Genomic DNA, 20,224 nt, shown 5'->3' with positions numbered 1-20,224 from the left:
TGAAATAGAAAGGGACGCCTCATAAAACCATGATTCCATGTTTACCAAGCAGTTAATTAACCCGATGGTAAAAAATATTCAAAATACACCAACCCCTATTAAGCAGCAAACCACTATTAAGCGGTCACCTCCAATTTCCCCGAGGGTGGCCGCTTAATCTATCTATCTATCTATATCTCTTTATGCCATAAGGCACATAAGGCTAAATAGAGCTCTATTTCAAGATGACGGCTCACGGTCAAGGTCAGAAAGATCCGCATAATTAACGGGCCAAAATCACAACATGAACACACACAAGATGTTTGATTTCGTTCCTTACGTATACGCGTATACTTAACCCAGGAACACCACAATAGTAGCGTATCGCTAAGCACCAACTGTTACCGTCTTCCGGCTGAAAAGCTATCTGTTATCTCTCGAAAATTATACTGAAATCCAACTGTAAACACGTACCTGCAGATGACGTAGTGCGCGCGCAAAACAAGTGCGAGATACGCAATTGTTTTACTTACTAGGGAGGTGACAGGGAAAAATGTAACGGGCATCGTAAAAGTTTTCAAAAAAGATGAATAACTTTAAAAAACGCGTGGTTACCCCTACATTTTATGTTATGAAATGGAGGTGGCATGCCTATTCAACACATGATTAGTTTCTGGTTGTGCGCAAAACGTGTTTAGACTGTATTTCAGCTGAACCCGAGGAAGGCTGTCAGGGACGCTAAGAGCTTTGTTGCAACGATTTTGTTATTAAAAACATATTGAAAATGGTTTTTATGTTACCATTTACCATGCAGTTTTAAGGTCTTTATAAATGTGTTTGCTTTAATGTATGCAAAGGTGAATTCTAAGGAAATCTCTGAGGAAATATTCTTTTCTTCTTTTTTCAGAAAAATGCTAATGTGAGCATTTTTGTTGAGATTCAAGGCTAATTATCTCGAAAAAATGCGTAGCTACCCGCAGTTTTCTTTGTGGATTCCAATAGCCCTTGAAAAGATCTACTTTTTCCGCACGGTCCTAACCTGGCGCAAAAACCTTTGTATTTAGTAGGCACCGTCCTTAATTCACCGAACTTAATTTAGTTTGAACCAAAACACATTGAAAGGTCAGCGGTTTTCAGGAAAGGTGTATGCATTAGGTTCGGCATTGCGGCACATGAAAAGTTCGACGTCTGAATCAAAGCCTTTCCAAAGCCGAAATTCCCGGCTGAGCTAGGCGGGAAGAACGGCTGAGCCTCTCCAAATTCAAATAGCCGTTCTTAACTGATTCAGACGCCGAACTTTTTTTATGTACTTAATTCATCGTATTAGGTTCGGCTCATGACAAGTTCGGCCTCTGAACTGGGTCTAACTTTTTGCATCTAAAATATCAAGTCGGATTAAGGGTTGACTTTGCTATTAACCTCTGTCGCGTAATCTATGTTTGAGTTGTGTAATGTTTTCTTCAAATGCAGCCGCTTAAAAATTCTGAAGAGTTGGTTCTCAGGAGTTGAGAGGCTTCGCATTTGACAAACAATAATGCACGGTTTGTTCACATTTACTCTCGGTTGAAAGACTGTTGAATGTGCCTTTTTCTTATTTCTAGCTTTTAATCATTTCTTTTCCGTTGTTCTAGCTTTTTGATTCTGTGGAGTTTGGTTTTATTCCGCTCTACTCGCCTGCAGTGAAACTTAATAACGAATAAGAAATTTCACTGCTAGTTTTGTCTTCAACAGTTTTGTGCATTTGAGCAATGCGAGCTTCCATGTTGGTGTGACTATTTTTCTGAAAAGAACCCACCTTACCTGCACAGCAGCCCAAAATCATTACCGCTTATGCTAGCCATTATGTTTAATGCGACTTGACATTTTTCAGTCTGTGTGGCTACGTTTTTGTTTACTTTCTATTAAAAATCACTTAAAGACACTGTGTAAATGAAAATGCATTTACAAGATCTGAGTTTTTTCTTCTTGTCAGTGTATCCAGGCGTCACTTTATCAATGCCTTGTCTCTCAAAATGTTTTGCACAGCCGGAGATTTGCAATATTTACACAACAATAGTTCATTTCTTTTTTTCGGGTCCTGTGTTCCCTGTGCGAGCCCTTGTCGGGTAAATAAGTAAAATGGGTAAGCTCAGCATGGACTGTTGTTTATTGATTTTCAGGGAAATGAAATGAAATGTGCAGGTTAATATGTTTCGAGGCAAACCCCAGAGCGAGACCACACTTGTGTAAGACTCAAGGGTTTCAGCATCTTTTAAAAGCCTTTGGTGGACTCGCGCATTTTCTTGGTATGTCTACTGCTTTTTTTTTCTGAAAATTGATATTCTAAAGGGCGTTTTACTAATTGTATTTCCAACTACAAAACCAGACTTGGTTACTGAGATTTATACAGAAAATAATCTATGTTCACTTACAGAAACACATTCCATACTGTATTAGGTCGTTCAGTCAGCAAAATATTGTTTTCCTTTTACCTCAATCAGTGATTGCGTTTTGGAATTTTGCTTGATCGTTGCCTATTTTATTGCGATTTCACGGTCTGCGGATATTCAAATGTAAAGTAGAACCTTTGTATGGCTCGTAATACTTTGCGTGTGAGAACGTTCAGTTGTGAGTAACATAGAACGCGGGTAAGTAGTTTAGATTGAAATTCTTGTTTTTCGATTGTATTCTGCAAGGTGCTTTACAAAGCAGTTAAACATCCTTTATTTTCTCTAAACAAAAACACTTAAAATGCTTATCGATGTTTAGTATTTGACAACTTTGCCGCATTGTTTATATTTGCCGGAAGCGGAGCGTAAAGAAATTATCTTAATACTTTTCTTTCTGTATGTCACGGTTCTATTGCATTTGCCACACAAGTTACGAAATGTAGCTATTTTGGTCTTTTTATTCATAGTGTTGTTTTCTGCAAAATCGAGCGGTTTATTTTTGGGGGGGATTTGGAACTGAAAAGACCCTTCCTCTTAAATTACAAACGAAACCTCATGTGACCTCAACGCAACAAGAACTTTTTCGGGTCTCGTATAAATTATAAAATAAAAATTAAAAAGCTTTTAAAATAAGACGTAGTTTATAATATAAAGCTGAGCCAACAGAGCTGCTACAAACTGGATTATGCTTGCTGAGTGCTGTGCCACTTCAGTGCTGAATTTATAAAACGTAAGTTTACTTTTACTTAACAATCTCATTTACCCACGTCGTCTCTGTTTGCTTATTTTCTTTGCACAAATTTTCATACCGACTGAAATTCAAAACTGCTCATGATTATTAGAATCTAGCCAGACACAGTTTTTATGAGTAGTGCAGTGTGACTATTCGATGTTCAAGTTAGGAAACAACACATTTCTGGCGTTAATAAATTTCGCGGTTGTACGATCGGCTAGTCATTGCTTTATATGTTCGCTCCTTGCGGTTATGACTGTTACGCTCTAGTACAATTAAGAACGCGTATCCAACGCTATCGCCGTCTCCTCTCTCTTCAAGGCGTTGAAAATTTGCGAAAATGTCAAGCGCTAAATAATTTTGCAGCTGTTCAAAGCCGTTTTGCGTAGACGAATATTCGCTAGTCCTCCTTCGTCCTCTTCAGTTATTTCGTTGTAAAAATTGTTTACACGGTATCAACATGCAAGAAATGTTGGTGGAAAGATAAGGGAGCCTAGCTTAATCGGCATGAATCTAAATTTTGGAAACCATTTTGACTAGACGTCTACGAGGAAGGGTTTTATCCAAGTCAAATTCTTAGTGCCAGCTGACTTTAATTTCAGTCAGGGGGTTTTACTGAGGTAGTTTTAGAAAACACTATCTTTTGCGCAAAATTACAGTCTGCTCGACAAAGTAAATTACTTCCGTGAAGATTTTGATAGTGACGGGTTAACGCTATTTAACCACGCAGTTTAATCCTGTGTTATTTCTCTAAATGATTTAATTTTTTGGTTCGGTGAATTGAATTGTGTACATTAGTTAAAAAGAAAGAAGATGAGAATTATTTGTGAAAGTGTCCACATTGGGTACATCATTTTCTCTGTAATGTACGCGGAAGTTTATATTTTTTACAGTATATTAAAATGAAAATGCGAGAAGATAAGAAATGAAATTAACTTTTCAAATGTAAGATACTGAAGTCACATTTATGAATTTTAATACATAGAAATAAGAATTTAATGAAGTTTTCTTGAGCCTATTTGGGGCAATTCCAGATTTCACTGACGATTTGAGAGAAATAGAGCTAGCAGTTATTACGGTTTGGAATAACGGTTTGATCAAACGGACTGAGAAAATTCATTAGCAAGCCAGAACCAAAACGGAATTGTCCAAAGATTGGTTTTATAGTCGCGAGGTTAATTCGCTTTTCTTCTTCCGCACCAGCTGCAAGGCTGCATAGTTTTTTTTAAGAAAAATAACCAATCCCGGCTCGCCGCAATTTGTAAACAGGACGCTATCTGCGTGGAAAATGAACAGTAGTTGGCTTCAGGGAAGAAACACATAGATACAAAACAATTTGTTCGCACGACAAATTAAAATTCTTTCACTGGTGGTCGACGTCAATGGCACTTGCCCCTAGTTCACATAGTGCGTTTAATTCTAAATTAAGGTCTTTCGTTCATTAAACTGAATCGAGAATTTCCTGAATACTGAATCCTGAATCCAGCGACGCAGAACCATTGAAAATAAGCGGCGAATCAGTGGAAACCGAAATATTAAAAAGAAAGCGACTTTGAATAGAGTTAACAAAAAGCTCTGCTCCTGGCTCTGCTACTAATCTAGTAGTATATAGGGGATTAATCAAATACCGTTTCGCAGAGGGAGAAGTATTTCTCCGTTTTACAACCCCCAGCTTTAATTCCGAAGCTCGCAAGCTCGCTTCGGTTGAACCAGGGGGTTGGAAACGGGGAAATGTTGGGTCCCTCTGCGAAACAGTATTTGATTAATCCCCTATATACTACTACAGGGAAGGAGGGAAGGGGAGGGCTTCCAATTAGAAACAAACGACCCCGCTGTTATACCGCTCGGACATAAGCGATGATTCGAGCAACAAACAAGTGTGCGTGGTTGATGCGTAGCCGGAAAGAAAGCTGCGGAAAGAGCTGTGTCGGCGCTTATTGCAGGCAGCACAAATACCAACTAAAGAAAGGAATGAAAATGCCAGCTTCGTGTAATAGCTGCGGAGTCGGGGTTTTGTGTGATTACCGTCTATGTATTCCATGCGGCGGTAGCGCGCTAAAACAGCGGCTTGTCCGCAAGCGCAAAAAAAGCAAAGAAAACTTTTGAACTTGTTTTGCTCGAGCTGAGGTCAGCCAATTAGAGAAATAAAACCTTCCGTTATACAAAAAGTCACTATGGCTTCCGTTGACCAAAGGTTTGAAGAAATTCTGAAAGAAGAGTTTGCAAAATTTGATCCAGCAACGTTGAAATGTTTAGAGCAATTACTTGGAGAAAACGAGCCAGCCGTTAGAAAGATCGTTCAGAACGTGCTGGATGAACCTATTTCCCAAGAAACGGAGAAGCGTTTGCAAAAACCTTTACTTCCAAAACCTTACCAACCAAGACCCCCTCCCCGGCAAAGAAATGGGAGAAAAACGCAAGAGCTTCTGAGGGAGTACGACCCTTTCCCTGCGCAGAACATCCGAACAGTGGCAGACTACCAGAATGAGATTCTGGACCTGTTCGATAATGCAACACATGAGGGGGAAGAGAGTAAAGGACGGCGTTACATTCCATGGCGCTTCATCAGAGGTCTGGAAAAAGACCTAACAACAACCTTTATGGAAAAAATTCGAGGAAATATTGGCACATCGTTTTACCTGAGGCATGTTTTCTCGTATCAGTTGCGCAACATTGAAGATGGAACGGTGATTCTGTACTACAAAAACCACGGCTCACCTTGGATAAACAGACTGGCAGAGGCAGAAGAATGGCTGAGTGAAGAAGAGACGAAACGCCTGGACCATGACAAAATCAAAAGACCATCAACAAAGTGGGAGTTTGTAAGCTTTTTTAATGTTGACCTGAAGGTTGTGATTGACCGCCAGCGGTTGTTGGGCGCAGGTTCTTTGCCGGACTGGCTGCGCAACCTTGCCCACGGAGGGGCTATGGCGGCTTTGGACATGTATAAAGACAACTTGTGTCTTTGGCGCTGTATCGCTGTGCACCGAGGGGCGCGTGTCGATCGAAGTACAAAAGCAGCCCGCGGTCTAGCCAAGAGTTTCTTCAAACTCAAAACCATGCCGACCGACTGCCCAAAAACGTCTCTGGATGAATTAGAAAAGGTTGAAAGGCATCTGAATCAAGGTACAGCTTTTTCGGACTGGCTCGGCATCCGGATGTATGAGCCCGAGAGGGGCGGAAGAAGTGGTATGGCACCTTAGGCGAAACCCAGCATCAAGTTTGAAGAACATTCTGACAATCGGTATCTACGAAGGGCACGCGTTCGTCATCAAAGATATTGCCAGGCTGGCCAAAAACTATGCATGCACTCATTGCAGAGCGAGATTCACACAAGTTTGCCATCTGCATCGGCATTTCCAAACCTGCACTGCAGGAAAAACGGTAATCAATTGCCCGGGTGAAAGGGTCGAAGCCCCGCAGACAGCTTTCGAGAAAGCTTTCTATCCAAAAGACAACGCTTCCAAAGAATCGCTTCGGTGGCTTGATCGAGAAGCCAAGCGGCGGAAAATCCACATTTACCACGCAATGTGCGGGCATGGTGGCGAGCGTTGGGTTGAGCGCGCACATGTCGACGGCTACAACCGCGCAACGAAGACTGTATTTCAATACCACGGCTGCCACTGGCACGGGTGTCGAAAATGTTACCCGCAAGATCGCGACAAAAGCAGTTACCGCAACAACCAAACGCGCGAAGATATGTAGCAAGCCACAATGAAACGCAAAAGATTCCTGCAAGAGGCCGGCTACCAAGTTATCGAGGCATGGGCGTGCGAAGTTGGGAAAAGCGCCGCTGATACGCCGCGGGCTGAAACAAAAAGCTACCCGCACGCGATCTTGTACGATTTCGAGGCGTATGGCGATAATAATCATCAGAAGGAAGCGACGCCCGCGCTCACGATAGAAAACACGCACGTGCCAATTTCGGTGAGCGTTGGCGACACCCTTGAAAGAGAGCCCACCCACATCTGTGAAAGAGACTCCGCGGAGTTGGTCCGCAAGTTTATGGAAGAGCTGGAGAGACGCGGAAAAAACATCCGGGCCCAGGTACGAGCGGAGTTTGTGCCAGAAGACGCGCACCTGCTGCCAAAAGCGCAGCGACAAAAAATCGATGAATGGTGCAACCAGGTTCCTGTCGTCGGGTTCAACTCAGGGAGTTACGATCTGAATCTGATCAAAACCCACTTCGCTGGCCGCCTCGCTGAAACATCGCCCAAAGTCAGAGTGGCAAAAAACGGGAACAAAACCATGTTCTTTCTCACCTGGGGATTCCGTTTCCTCGATATCATCAATTACCTTGGGCCGGGGACGAGCTACGAGAAATGGGTGAAAGCCTACGAATGCAAGACAGTGAAATCGTGGTTTCCATACGAATGGTTTGACACCCCCGAAAAGCTTGATTACCCTGGGCTCCCAAAATATGAGGAGTGGTATTCGAAGCTAAAGGGCGGATACGTACTCACGCGGGATGAATGGGAGGGGTGTCAGCGGTTGTTCAAAGAAAAGGGCATGCGCACCTTCTCAGACTGGCTGCGCTACTACAACAATCTAGATGTGGCTCCCGGCCTTGAGGCCCTGGAAAAGATGAGAAACTTCTACACCGAGAAGGGAATCGACATTTTGAAAGACGCTGTCAGCATCCCAGGCGTGAGTTTGCATTACTTGCTCCGGGGAGCGGTTGAGCGTGGTGCGGAGCTTTACAGCCCGGGCAAAGAAGCGTATGAGATGCTGAAAGAAGCTGTTGTCGGGGGCCCGAGCCTAGTTTTCACAAGGTACAGCGAAGTTGATGTTAAAGAGATAAGGTCTCATCGAATATCAGAACCGTGTCTTTGCAAAAATATCCTTGGTTATGACGCCAACGCCCTCTATCTTTCGACCATGCCCAGAGAAATGCCTTGCGGGAAGGAAAGGGTAGTGCACTACAGCGGCGAGTTCCAAGCGGAGGCGGCTCCTGCACTAACGCACAGGCTCAAAGAAGGAAGTTGGTTTGGATTTGCCGAAGTGGACATCGAGATTCCAGAGCGCTTGCGTCCAAAGTTTGAGGAGATGTGTCCTTTCTTTAACAACAAAAAGGTTCCTGCCGAAGCTGTGCCGAAACATATGGCCGATTACTTAGTTCGAAACGGCAGAAAGCGCGGAAACGGAAAAAAACTTGTGGGGGCGCTGTCTGCAGAACGGATGCTAGTATACGCCCCTCTGCTGCTGTGGTACGTGAACCACGGGGCGGTAGTCACGAAGGTTTACAGAACAATCGACTACCAACCGGCCAAGATCTTTCCCTGGTTCGTGGAGCAGGTGACGGAGGCGCGCCGGACAGGAGACGTGGATAAAAGCAAGGCGCTTGTCGCTGAAGTGTTCAAACTACTGGGAAACAGCGCGTACGGGAAGCTCATTGAAGCTTTGGAGCGGCAAACAAACGTGATTTACACCAAAGACGAGAAGGTAGTCGACAGAGCCTTGCGAAGCGCGTATTACTCTGATCTTAACGAGATCGGGCAGGCGTATGAGTTGGAAAGCCGGAAGCCTCGGATCACAATCAGACGGCCGTTTCAAGTTGGAATCGCTGTCTATCAGCTGGCAAAGCTGCGGATGCTGGAGTTCTATTACGACTTTCTCGACAGGTATATCGACAGAAGAGATTTTGAGCTGATCCAGATGGACACGGACAGTAACTACATGGCTATCTCTGCAAAGCGTCTCGAGGACATTGTTCGGCCGGATCTGAAGCAAGAATTTGAGGCGCAAAAAAATAAGTGGCTGGGTTGGGACAAGTGGAGCGGCCGCACCCCAGGTCTCTTCAAGCTTGAGTGCGAGGGCAGCCGGATGATCGCTCTCTGCTCGAAGTGTTATTTCGTCGACGAAGAAGAGGGCGAAAAAAAGAAGTTTAGCACGAAGGGGATGTCGAAGAAGCAAACCGAGATCCCGTGGCAGCGTTTTAAGGCAGCGTTGGAAGGCAGCAAGGATATGGCAACCAACAGAGGTTTCAGGATGCAGGACGGGCAGATGGTCACTTACGAGCAGCAGAAGCTGGGGCTGAGCGCTTATTACGACAAGCGGTGGGTGCTGCCCGATGGGATTCACACCGAACCAATCGAATTTCACATTTAGTTCACGTCAGCCGGAGGAAGAGTAGTGTTTGGAGGGACAACCAGCAGTTCTTCACGCACGAAGACGCGCTTGGGGCCGTCGCGCAAATAGTAGAGAACGGGTTTGGTAAAAGATCTTTCAATGCTGTAAACTTTCAAAGACCAGATTGGGTCTGTGGCTCTTTTTACACCGCCTTCAAGCTTGCCGGGCTGGCAGAGATAACGAACTTGGACAAGAGAGGGGAGTATTTTTTCGCTTTTCCCAACAGGCCTTGAATAAGGTGTCGATGGCCTTGCATAAACAGATTTTTCTTTGATGGCAACGGCGGGTTTCTTGCCGATAAGGCTTGTTACCTCGTTGTTCAAAGCCGAAACAACTTCTGGAAGTCTTTTGACCCAGGCAGTGGACCGCTGGCCCTCAGGGAGACGCACTTCCACGGCGTACTGGTGGTTGAAAAAGCGCTCAGCCAGGGTGCGGTTGAAACGTTCTACAATGGCCTGGTCGCGGTGAATGTCAACGCGCCCGCGCCGGATATATGTTTTGTGCTTTCCCATCTCTTTTGTGACAGCGCCCATGAATTCGCGCCCAGGGTCAACCTGCAGCATTTGAGGCCATTTCAGAGGCGAGCGCTTGTAAATCTTCTGAAAGGCCTGGGCGACCTCATCAGAATTTTTCGAAGTCAGGAGTTCGGCCTCTTTGTAGCGGCTGGCCACGTCGACAACGGTCAGCGCGTATTTGAAAACTTTGCGGCCGCGGGGAAGTTTGTCGTGCGGCAGAAAAAGAAGGTCCGCCTGGTGGACCTTGTTGGGTGTGGGAACGTCGAATTTCGGCCAAGGAATTCGCCTCGGCGCGGGGAGGAATATCTGCCAGAGCGCTTGCTTGATCAGCCACTTTTTTGCGGTTTCTTCAGGTACCTTGGCGGCTTCGGCTAATTTTTTGATCGCGGCGATACCTTTCCAGTAGCACCCGGGGCCGTAGTATATCTTTGCGAGTTTGCCGTCCATAGCGTTACTATAAGTAAGGCGTAAAAAAGGTTAAAGGACCCGGAAGGCCGCGTAGCCCAGAGCGAGCGCCCCGGCGCCCACGAACATGAGTTCACCTGCTGCTCGCTTGGCTGATAGAAATCTGAGAACTTGGGATCTTTGGGAGGTATCATTCGTTCGTCAGGATGCGCCTGGTTGTAGAGTTTGAAGGCATAGTCAGTGTTTGTGAAGTTCTGCTTGGCCTCCGCCTTTGTTTCAGCGTTAGTCGCAATCCAGTCAAGAAGTTTGGTGCGGTCGCGCGTGTATTTGACGTAAGCCGCTTGGTACGCCTCCCGAGCTTTGTCATGGCGCTTTTTTTCTTCAAGTGCAGTTTTGTCGCCCCCGCCAAGCGCCCTCGCCAGATAATTGCCTCCGATAAAAGCCGTGGCGTTCAACACAGCCCCGCCAACCATAATCGCGATGCTTGCCATGGTGTTATTATATATCAGAGTCTTTTTTTAAATCATTAATTTCAGACGCTGGTGGGAAAGATTTTTTGGTCCTCGAGGTACTGTTTGAGCGCAATGCTACGCGCCATGACGGCGGTAAACTTCACGTAATTCATCGCACTGCTGCTGGGATCAGAAGTAAAATTCTCTTTTACAACCTTTTTTGCGGCTAAGCCAGTGATAGTAGCGGCGTCAATGACGGTCTTGACAAGCTTGTTGTCGGACATGGTAGCGTTTGATATTATAGAAAATATACAAGTTCAAATCAAAATTTAATCTGTCTTTCCCGCGGCTTCTTCTTCTTCGTCTTCTTTTCTTCTTATTTCTTCCTCTATTTCTTCCTCTATTTCTTTTATTCTTCTTGCCTTTTCTTCGGCCGTTTCACACAGTATTACCTCGAGAAGATCGAGTACTGTTTCATACCTTTCTGTTAAAGTCGTACCATACCAGCCCTATACCAACAATTGCGGCTGAAGAGATGAGAATCTGCGGAACGTCAACTTTAAGCATGTTGATATATATTCCACTCGGAAGAGTTTAAATCATTTTTTTTAAACCTTTTGGCTGTGTCGCGCGAGCAGGTTCTGGCTCAACACGCGCGGGCTCAGGCGCGGGCTCAGGCGTTTTTTTACCGAATACGGCCTTGAGCTCTTCCCGTTTGTAATAAATCCCGACCAGTGAAACGACTATGCTGGCAACAGCAAGCCATTGGGTGGTGCTGAGGCCGCTATTCTTTTCTACGCTGCACTTTGGGCTTTCGCCTTCTGTAGTCGGGGCTGGTTCAGGAGCGGCTGTGGCGGCTTTCGCCTTATTTTCCGCGAGATAAGCCTCGGCCGCTTTCTTCTGTTGTTCCCGTACCAGCCGCGTTCTTTCAGCAACCATTTTTCCAGCGGCCACACGCTTGGGATTTTTTACGCGCTGCGTTGACGTTGTTGCAGTCGGAGTTGTCGCTTGCTGTGTGACAGCGACGGCAGGTGCTGCCTGGGTCTCGCCCTGCGTATGCGCCGTGACGGCAGTTGCGCTCTCGGATTGTTCGGTAGACATGCTGTGCAAATATAATAATGCTTACAAATTCACTCAGGATTTTTCTGCAATTACTCAGCGGTTGTTGAGGATTGCTCTTCCGATTTTACTTCGGCCTTTCTCTCCAAATGTGAGTTAAAATCAACATGTTTTGTGGTGATCAGCGCCGCGTTGGCCGCAGCAAGAAACCGGCCGCACTTCAAAGCAAGGTTGCCGGCCAGATTGGAGAGCTCTTTGTTTATGATGTAGTCGTTTCTGAGTTCTTTTTGGTAAGCGTCGATGTCTTTGATGTTGACGGTCATTCCGACCACTTTGGATACAAGAAAAATAAAGCTGTCGATCAAACTTTCTGTTGTCTTTGAGCCCACGTATGTCTCGTAGCGTTTGGTGTATTTCTCGACCTCTTTGTCGCTCAGGCGCTTCATCTGCTCGTGGGTTAACTGCACTCCGATGGCGTCTTTTGCTTTTCCTGTAGACACCGTACCAGCACGGCCAGCTGCTCGCGAAGAGAAGGAATGTCAGGCCCGGGGACGGTTGGAGCCATGCCAACTGCTGGACCACTCGGCTCGGGCTCGGTTTGAAGAAGGTTCATAACTTCTGCTAACGCGACCTCTTCTTCAGCCATTATGCAAGGCTATATACAGCTTCCATTTTTTTATTTAAAATGTCTTACCCCGTAGGGGTGGCGAAGCGAGAACACAAGATAAGAGAACTTTCGCTCTTTCAGCTTTGAAACCAGACCTTTGTACTCATCCGGAGAGAGTTCGCCGACGTAATCGTCGAAAACGGCTTTCGTGGTCTTGGCCGAGGGGGTGTAAAAGAGAACGATCGCCGCCACGTTCTCCCGGAAGGAAGCTTTATGCCGGTTATCTTCTGGGTCAGCACCAAAACGCTGATGCCCATATGCCGGGCAGAAAAGGCGAGATTCACCAGCTCGCCTGTACGCCCTTTCACATCTTTGGAGGCTGCGCAGTCATCGAGTATTATGAGCGTGTTGGCGCCCTCGAAAAGCCATCTCACGAGCTTTAACCATTTTTCCACGTCGTGCTGCTTGCATACTATCACATCCATTCTTGGATCACTTTCACCAATTCTGTGGTAGGTCTTGTTGTGCGCAAATGTCGGGCAGATTAGAACGATGTAGTCGAACTTGAAGCGGAAAGGGCCGTAGATCTGGTCCACCACGAACCTCGATTTGCCTGAATTAGTCGGCCCCACGATGAGAGCGTTGAAGGGTATCTTGCTTGGGTCCATGTTCATATTCAATTCTGCACAGATTCTAGTTGTCTGTCCATAATGTTGACCTGGGAGTCGGCGATGACGAATACGTGGCAGTTCACGTTGCCTGAACCTTCGGCTTTCCTCTCGATTTCCAGCTGGACACCGTCGGTACTGTTTACAAGGCGCTTGCCACTTCCGTGCATTTCTTGGTCCGCCATGGAGCGCGTATCTATCAGAAGCCCGAAATTATCCCCGGTATAAAACTTTGTCGCATTCATGTGCTCGGTTTTATTTTTTTCCTTCACAAAGAATCGTTGGGCCTCTTCCCACATGTCCTTGCCTTCGACTCCGTTGTTGTAAATCATGTTGGGCGAGCCGTTGATCGTGACGCTGACTTTCGTCAGATCCGGGAAGACGTATTTTTCTGAATCTCTGGCGCCATCACCATATGGCTCTATGAACAGTAGCAGGATGGCTTTTAGTGACCTTTTTTGGGCGTCGACTTTGATGTTGATCCTCGTGTCGGTGTCTTTTTTGAAGATCACCACTTCACAACGCATCACGTGGTCATAGGCGAACTCTTTGCCGCTAGAGTAAACGCTGTACGCCTCGTCTGCCAGAGTCTTGCTGCGGATCATTTCGTACTCGAGCTGGATGTTGGTCAGCTTGTATTTCAGCTGGGTTGTATCAGAGCCATTGACCACATGTTCAGCTTCAGCAAGGGTTACTTCGAAAACGAGGTCGTTGTAAAGGGCCTGGGGGTAGAAAACGCCGTGGTCAGTTAGAATCTGATGGTCTAGCCTGATCCGGTACTTGCCTCCGTATACCTCATTCAGCTTTTTTTCAGCGTCGACGCCCGATGTTTTCTTGTCTCCCGCACCTGAGCGGATCTTGCATAGATCCTCACTCTGAATCCTTTCGAGAATCATGCCGTCTCGCTTTTCCTGCGAAAGGAAAAGGTCATCAAAGATTTTGTAGATGCCATATCCAACCGTGTCTTGCAAGGTAGTGCCTCCAAACTTCACGAGCAGCCTGTCAACGAGCGCCCGCGTGACGTTCTGGACAAGGAAGCTGTTGGCGTGCCCTCCAGAAAGGTCGATGTTAAAGACAAGCGCTAGCGAGCCCGGCACCAGAACCTCGTTCACGTTCAGCTTGGGCACTGAAACATACAGAATATCGCCGGGTTTGGCTTCAGTGCGGGAAAAGGTGATTCGCTTGACTGCGCGCTAGGCTTGCATGGAGCGTAATGTCTTTTTTGTATACGCTGGGCGAAGGTTCTCTGGCACTGACATTGTATAATACCACCGTTTAATATTCTTCTAATTTAAAAAATTACAGAATTGGAATATATTGCTATGGCGGAAGGCGGCGGCGAATTTGGTTACAAAGAAGGCGCTATTCTCCTTGGTCATACGGACGATCAAGACGACGATGGCGAACAAGAGGCTGAAAGAACCCAGCCTTTTCAGCCAGGCGCGTGGTCCACTCCTTACCACGGCGGAGAGACAATAGGAATGAAAACGTGGCAACACGAGCAGATAGGGCTGCCTGAAACTTCTTATGGGGGGACATATAGAAAAGTTACAGACGAAGAGATTCAAAGAAGGCTAGACGCCTTGAGAGACAAGAACACGGGGCTGCTGAATGATTCCGGAATCGAGCTTTTGCCCCCCGGCTTACAACAAAAAGAAATCGAAAGAATCAAAACTTTTATCAAAGCTCGGTACCCGAACGCCAAATTTGGTTTGGGGTCAAATGAGCTAAGAATTGAATTCTCCGAAGAAAAAGGTAAAAGAGGTGTGGTTGTCATTGGTCCGAACCTGGGGAAGACAAAAATTGTTTTGGAAAATGGCAGCGATTTCCAGAAAGCCTTCTTAAACAAAACCTTCGTCAAAAATGCTCTGGGTAATCCTGCTGAAGAAATTATCAGCAGAAACTCTGAAGAAATTCGAAAAAAGCAAAAAGAATATGAGGAAATAAGAAATAAAAGGGCAGAAGCAGAAAAAAGATTGAGAGAACAAAATGAATTGGTAATGGCTCTTACTGAGCGGTTAAATAAAGAAAAAGCCAAGATTGAACAACTCAAAGACCTGCCAGAATATGAAAAAGAAATTAAAAGGAAGAAAGAACTGACAAATAATTTAGAAAAAGATTTAAAAGAAGCATTGAAAGAAAGAAAAGAACGAGAGAAAAAAGTAAAAAACTGGACGATCAAGATGAAAAGAAAGCCCGCCTTGAAGCAAGTATTGCGGAAGAGATAAAGAACAGAAATTCGATGGAAGAAAGGCTCAACGAGACAAAAACTTTGTACCACCTAAAACAGCGGGAGAGCGAGCTGAAGCGTCAAAACGAGGAAGATCAGGAGATCATCCGAGATGAGAATGCCTTGCCCTCCGACATAGAAGACGCAGAAGAAAGAGTGGCAGAAAGAAACGAGGAGATCGCACGTTTGCAAACTCAGATTGCGGAAAGGGAAAGGGCGCGGCCTCTCTTGGAAAGGGTAAAAGAGATCTTCAAAAAATATGGCGTGACGGTAACAGCAATATGTCTTGCTGCAGGGACCACAATCGGAGCTGTCATCGGGGCCCTCACCAGAGATTTGAAAGCTACCGGCAAGGCTTTGGGGAAAGACCTAAAAGATATTGGCGCGAAACTTGCTTCTATTCTGCCCGGGCTGATAGGATCGATCGTGAGCTTCTTGTTCAAAACCGCCGGCCAAGCCATCGGGTTTCTGGCCGAGCACACCTGGCTGCTTATTCTTGCCGCGGTGGCCTTTTTGTTCGAAAAATATTTTAAGAAGCAGCGGTAGCTTACCGCCAAGCCATGAACAGCAAAGCCGATAATCTTACTACACCGACAATTACCGCCGTTTTGTTTATTTCATGTTGCGGTGTTTTATCTGGAGCCTTGGGCTCTATTTTTGGTGACGTTGGTTGTGCTTGCTGAGTTTCGGCTGAAGCTGATTTCCTTGATTCGGCTGTTGCTGCTTTGTGTATCGGGTTGGAAGGATGGCTGTTGGGAGTGTTAATTTTTGACGAGCCGCCTGCCATGAGTTTGAGCGCGGCTTTTTTTGTCTCCGGGTTTACCTCGTTGTTCACCCCAAGTTTCATCCCGGAGACCGCCTGTTTCAGCTTGTTGTTGTAACCGATTGTGCTTTCGGTGTTGATTATCATTTGCGCGGGCATAAGCCAGGCCATGGGGGCTACAGCAAGATTGAGCCTAACCTTCGCTTGATCTACTGCGAGCTGGTACCTTTGCACGCTCGCGGCCAGGTCGGGCTGTCTGATCGCGTCTTCCATCAGCACCAGGAACTCGCTCTGGGCTTCTCTCGCCCGGCCCCCAGAACCGAGAATGCTGCTGCGGACGTTCACCTGCGCGCCCAGAATGCAGTAAACGAAAGCCTCGATTGACTGGTTGATTCTCGACAAGCCCGCCTGCGTCAAACCTGATGCTGTGTTTGGCGCGAACCAGTCCGCTTGAACATAAGCAGAAGCACCCGGCTCGATGTAATAAATCAGGTTTCCTTTAAGCGCTTTCCCTCCTTCATCACTGAATTTGTTCCATCCCGGGTATAGGTAATCAGTTTTCGACGCGCCGCTCGCATAGACGTAAACGCTTCCAAGACCGTGGTTTGCCCCGTGCGTGAAGCGAAAATCGCTCGAGGGGTCTATGCCGAACTCGCTGCATAGCCTTTTGTACGAAGCAACGTCATAATGATTGTTGAATTGGTTGAAAGGCGGGTCTCCGGGCAAAGCGCTCATGCTCTGAATTCCTCCTAGCTGGTACAAAATGCGCCTGACGGTGAAATACACGTGGAAGGTGTAAAAAGCTCTTATCTGCGGGGGAGATTTATCCCGTTGTCAAAGATTTCGCGAGAAATTCCGCACCCCTGTGTCGCGCAGAAAACCGCGAAGTTGAGCTGTTGCGGCCAATATTTCATGTCAGGCCCTCCTAACCAGTGTTTTGATTCGGCTCCAGAAGTGTGCCCGAGTTTGGTTTTTTGAAATATTTCTCTGAATTTTGTCGTGAAATATTGGTCAGGCGTGACGTAGATTTTGATTTCGGCGTTGAATATTTTCTTCAAGCTTGACGCTTTTCCGTCGAAAGGTTCCGCGGGGATGGGTAAGGAAACTTTTGAATCAAGTGGCGACAATTGGTAAGGAAAAACCCAGCTGTCCCCCAAACCAAGCGCTTGTTTCATTTCCGCACTCCAATATTTTCTGTCTGATCCGAAGACGCTTTGTAACGAGCCTTCGCTTTCTTTGAAAAACACCTCTGCGGCTGCGTTATTTTTCTCGTCGATGCTTTCTTGCGAAACGAACCGGCTTTTGTCCGCTTTTGGAAAGTTGTTTAAAAAATTTGACCACGCCTTTTCTTTGGCGACTGCCGCTTTTTTCACAAACTCAGGATCTTTCCACGGATTCGCCATTGTATTTGAACACAATTTTGTTTGTTAAATATAAAATGGTTGTTCTCACTATTGTCACACAAGAGAACGGAGGGACTATCTATTTTGAATACCCGATACCGAAAGTACATTTCATGAAACTCATATCTTGTAGTTTATTCAACAGCTGGGACACTCTGAAAAAGGAAGGTTCAGCCACCTTGGGAGATAAAGACAAAGATAAAGCTTTGTCAGTTAGTAATTTACTCCCAGGGCATTATAGTTTAGAAAGAATTGCAAAAGAAATAGACGGTCTGTTTGGCAAATATAACTATAAGTTGGAAACAGCAATAAATCAACCTATTGGCCAGCTTGTAATCAGAAATTCTGGGGGTAAACCGATTGAACTTGATCGCGATTTAGCCAATTTGCTTGGTATTGGGCGAAAGTTGAATCATCTAACCCGCGTAAAAAGGCTTACATCTCCAACGACATATTTTATTCATTGTGATTTGATCGACAAAGAACGGAATCTGTTCAATGGCAAAAAGTCAGATGTCTTAGCTATGTTTGATGTGAAAGGGAAGCCTTTTGAAAATGTAAGCTACCATGGTTCTCCGCAACAGGTTTTGCGTGACTGCTCTACGGACGAGTTTATAAATAGCATCACTATTAGCGTCAAAGATGAAATTGGCAAACTCTTTGATTTCAAGGGCTTCCCGCTTCTTTTTGAATTAGAGTTAAATTAAATTTCTTTATATATAATGTCTTCAGTAAATCTGTTACCTCCAAGCGCGCCGCCTGCCGAGCCTCTCTATCCAGTACTGGCGGCGCCTTCCGAAAATTTCCGCTTGCAAAAGATCAACGAGATTGCCAACACTTTGGACGGTGAGGTCGCCCACTATCGCCTGGTTGCTAAAAAATACAAACGGGCAAGAAAATTTGTTAATTGGAGTGCTGCCGGCTCCAGTGTTCTCTCGGCAGCGTTTTCCAGCGCTAGTTTTGGCTCCGCTATGTCTTTGGTTGGCCTGCCAGCAACAGTTCCACTGGGCGGCGCTGGGGATTGCTTAGCTCTCGTTTCTTCGGGGCTGATAATCACCAGCAAAAAACTTGATTCCAAAATTAAAAAACATCAAGAGATTACCACGCTCGCCGTTGCCAAGCGGGATACAATCAACAGATTGCTCTCCAAAGCTTTGAATAACAACGAAGTGTCTTCCCACGAGTTTGACACCATCCTTTCCGAGTTTCAACAGTATAACGCACTCAAGGAACAAGTCCGAGCAAAGATGCTTCGCCAACCGTCAAAGAGAAAGCTTACCGATGTCGATGTCAAGAAACTGGAGAAAGACATCCGCGGCAGACTTGAAGCTGAACTGATAAAAAAAAATAACAGACACCCCAGCTTCGAACTCACTTTTAGAAAGAGACGGTTTTATTTGTATATTATAAAAACATGCTCGTCTGCTTCCACTTGATCGCGTTTCTCGCCCACGAATATTTCACACTTGAGTTGCAAAAAGATGCTCGCGATATTACGCGCGAGGTCGTTGCTGCTATGCTTGATGCTGATGAGGTTTTTTACTAGGAACCCCCCACCTTTTTTTCGCTAACGCTCCCTGCCAAAAAGGAACCACTCATGCCAATTGTAACCATCCCAGGAGCATACTTTCAAAAAATTCTTGTACTCAGGCCTGGCTTAGCGTCGCTTTATGAATAGTTCCCTCCCTTTCGAAACAGGGGAAACAACAGCCCTCGAAATAGCAGTCCGGATATTCAAAGCAGATTATCATTGGTGCAATCTGCTTCCTGTATTGGCAGAAAGGCAGTTTTGAAATATGCTCGTGGACCTTGTCCCAGCCCAAATCCGCTCGCTGGCAAAGCTTTATGGTGACATAATCTTTGTAAATTTTCTCGCGAAGCTCTGGAGGGAGGTTTTGAATGGCATCGGAAAGTTCGCAGCTTTCTTTCCGGCTACGCATCAACCACGCACACTTGTTTGTTGCTCGAATCATCGCTTATGTCCGAGCGGTATAACAGCGGGGTCGTTTGTTTCTAATTGGAAGCCCTCCCCTTCCCTCCGTCCCTGTAGTATTATATAGGGGATTAATCAAATACTGTTTCGCAGAGGGACCCAACATTTCCCCGTTTCCAACCCCCTGGTTCAACCGAAGCGAGCTTGCGAGCTTCGGAATTAAAGCTGGGGGTTGTGAAACGGGGAAATACTTCTCCCTCTGCGAAACGGTATTTGATTAATCCCCTATATACTACTAATCTGAAGCTTTGCTTCTATCTTATATAAATGTTTCATTTTTTGTCATTTGAAGAGCGGCTTCAGTTAAACATAAATGTTTTCACTGGTGTTTTTTCCCCGTTTATATTTTAATTTCGGCAAGTTGTGCTTAGTCTCTTTCTTGTGAATGAAGAAAATCAATTTTGAAAAGAGCCATTATCCACCTCGGCCGAGAAGCAATTTGGTTCTTAGACGAATTTGGGAGCGCAGGCAAACGTTCTGAGTCGGATTTGCGTATTCCCAAGTACTTTATCAGAGCAACAATTAGAGACGAAGGCATTTTGACTGATGGTTGGAGACAGCCGGAGGGTTGGCAGTGCTTCATGGCCCAAAGTGATTGTGGGACACATTTGTTCTCCAGAGCCGGTCACCACTTCCCTTCTATATGAATGAATTCCATTTGACAGCCAATTTGCTCGGCAAATCATTTGGTCACGTGCGTTAATCTTTAAATACATAAAAAATGAAAATTATTGTCAGCCACATTCAAGGAGATTTCTTAAAGCACGTCCTTTATTAAGTTTGATGTTCTCCACGGTTTGCGCAAATCCGCAAATTGTTTATTTTGAAGTTGAACTCTAATCATAATTCTAATTTGAAT

At 45.6% G+C, this 20,224-nt stretch overlaps 2 protein-coding genes and 2 pseudogenes across 2 annotated transcripts; 1 reads left to right on the top strand and 3 right to left on the bottom strand.

The window, feature by feature from the left end:
* The first annotated feature begins 7,139 nt into the window (after positions 1–7,139).
* LOC149102108 (uncharacterized) lies at positions 7,140–9,442 on the top strand. The gene has a single exon (XM_089275110.1). The coding sequence runs from the start codon at positions 7,147–7,149 to the stop codon at positions 9,247–9,249; it is 2,103 nt and encodes a 700-aa protein (XP_089131236.1). The 5' UTR covers positions 7,140–7,146; the 3' UTR covers positions 9,250–9,442.
* Positions 9,443–11,065: 1,623 nt separating this feature from the next.
* On the bottom strand, positions 11,066–12,873 carry LOC149102107 (uncharacterized). The gene has a single exon (XM_089275115.1). The coding sequence runs from the start codon at positions 11,741–11,743 to the stop codon at positions 11,237–11,239; it is 507 nt and encodes a 168-aa protein (XP_089131241.1). The 5' UTR covers positions 11,744–12,873; the 3' UTR covers positions 11,066–11,236.
* A 31-nt stretch (positions 12,874–12,904) lies between these two features.
* LOC149102106 (uncharacterized) lies at positions 12,905–14,311 on the bottom strand (annotated as a pseudogene).
* A 1,365-nt stretch (positions 14,312–15,676) lies between these two features.
* Positions 15,677–17,278, bottom strand: LOC149102105 (uncharacterized; annotated as a pseudogene).
* Between the last annotated feature and the right edge of the window lie 2,946 nt (positions 17,279–20,224).

Source organism: Orbicella faveolata, unplaced genomic scaffold, assembly GCF_042242905.1.
Source record: "Orbicella faveolata isolate gen_17 unplaced genomic scaffold, um_ofav_v1 contig_36, whole genome shotgun sequence".
In the NCBI taxonomy this organism is placed as follows: Eukaryota; Metazoa; Cnidaria; class Anthozoa; order Scleractinia; family Merulinidae; genus Orbicella; species Orbicella faveolata.
The sequence above is the reverse complement of the archived record's forward strand: the minus strand, read 5'-3'. Positions and strand labels throughout refer to the sequence as shown.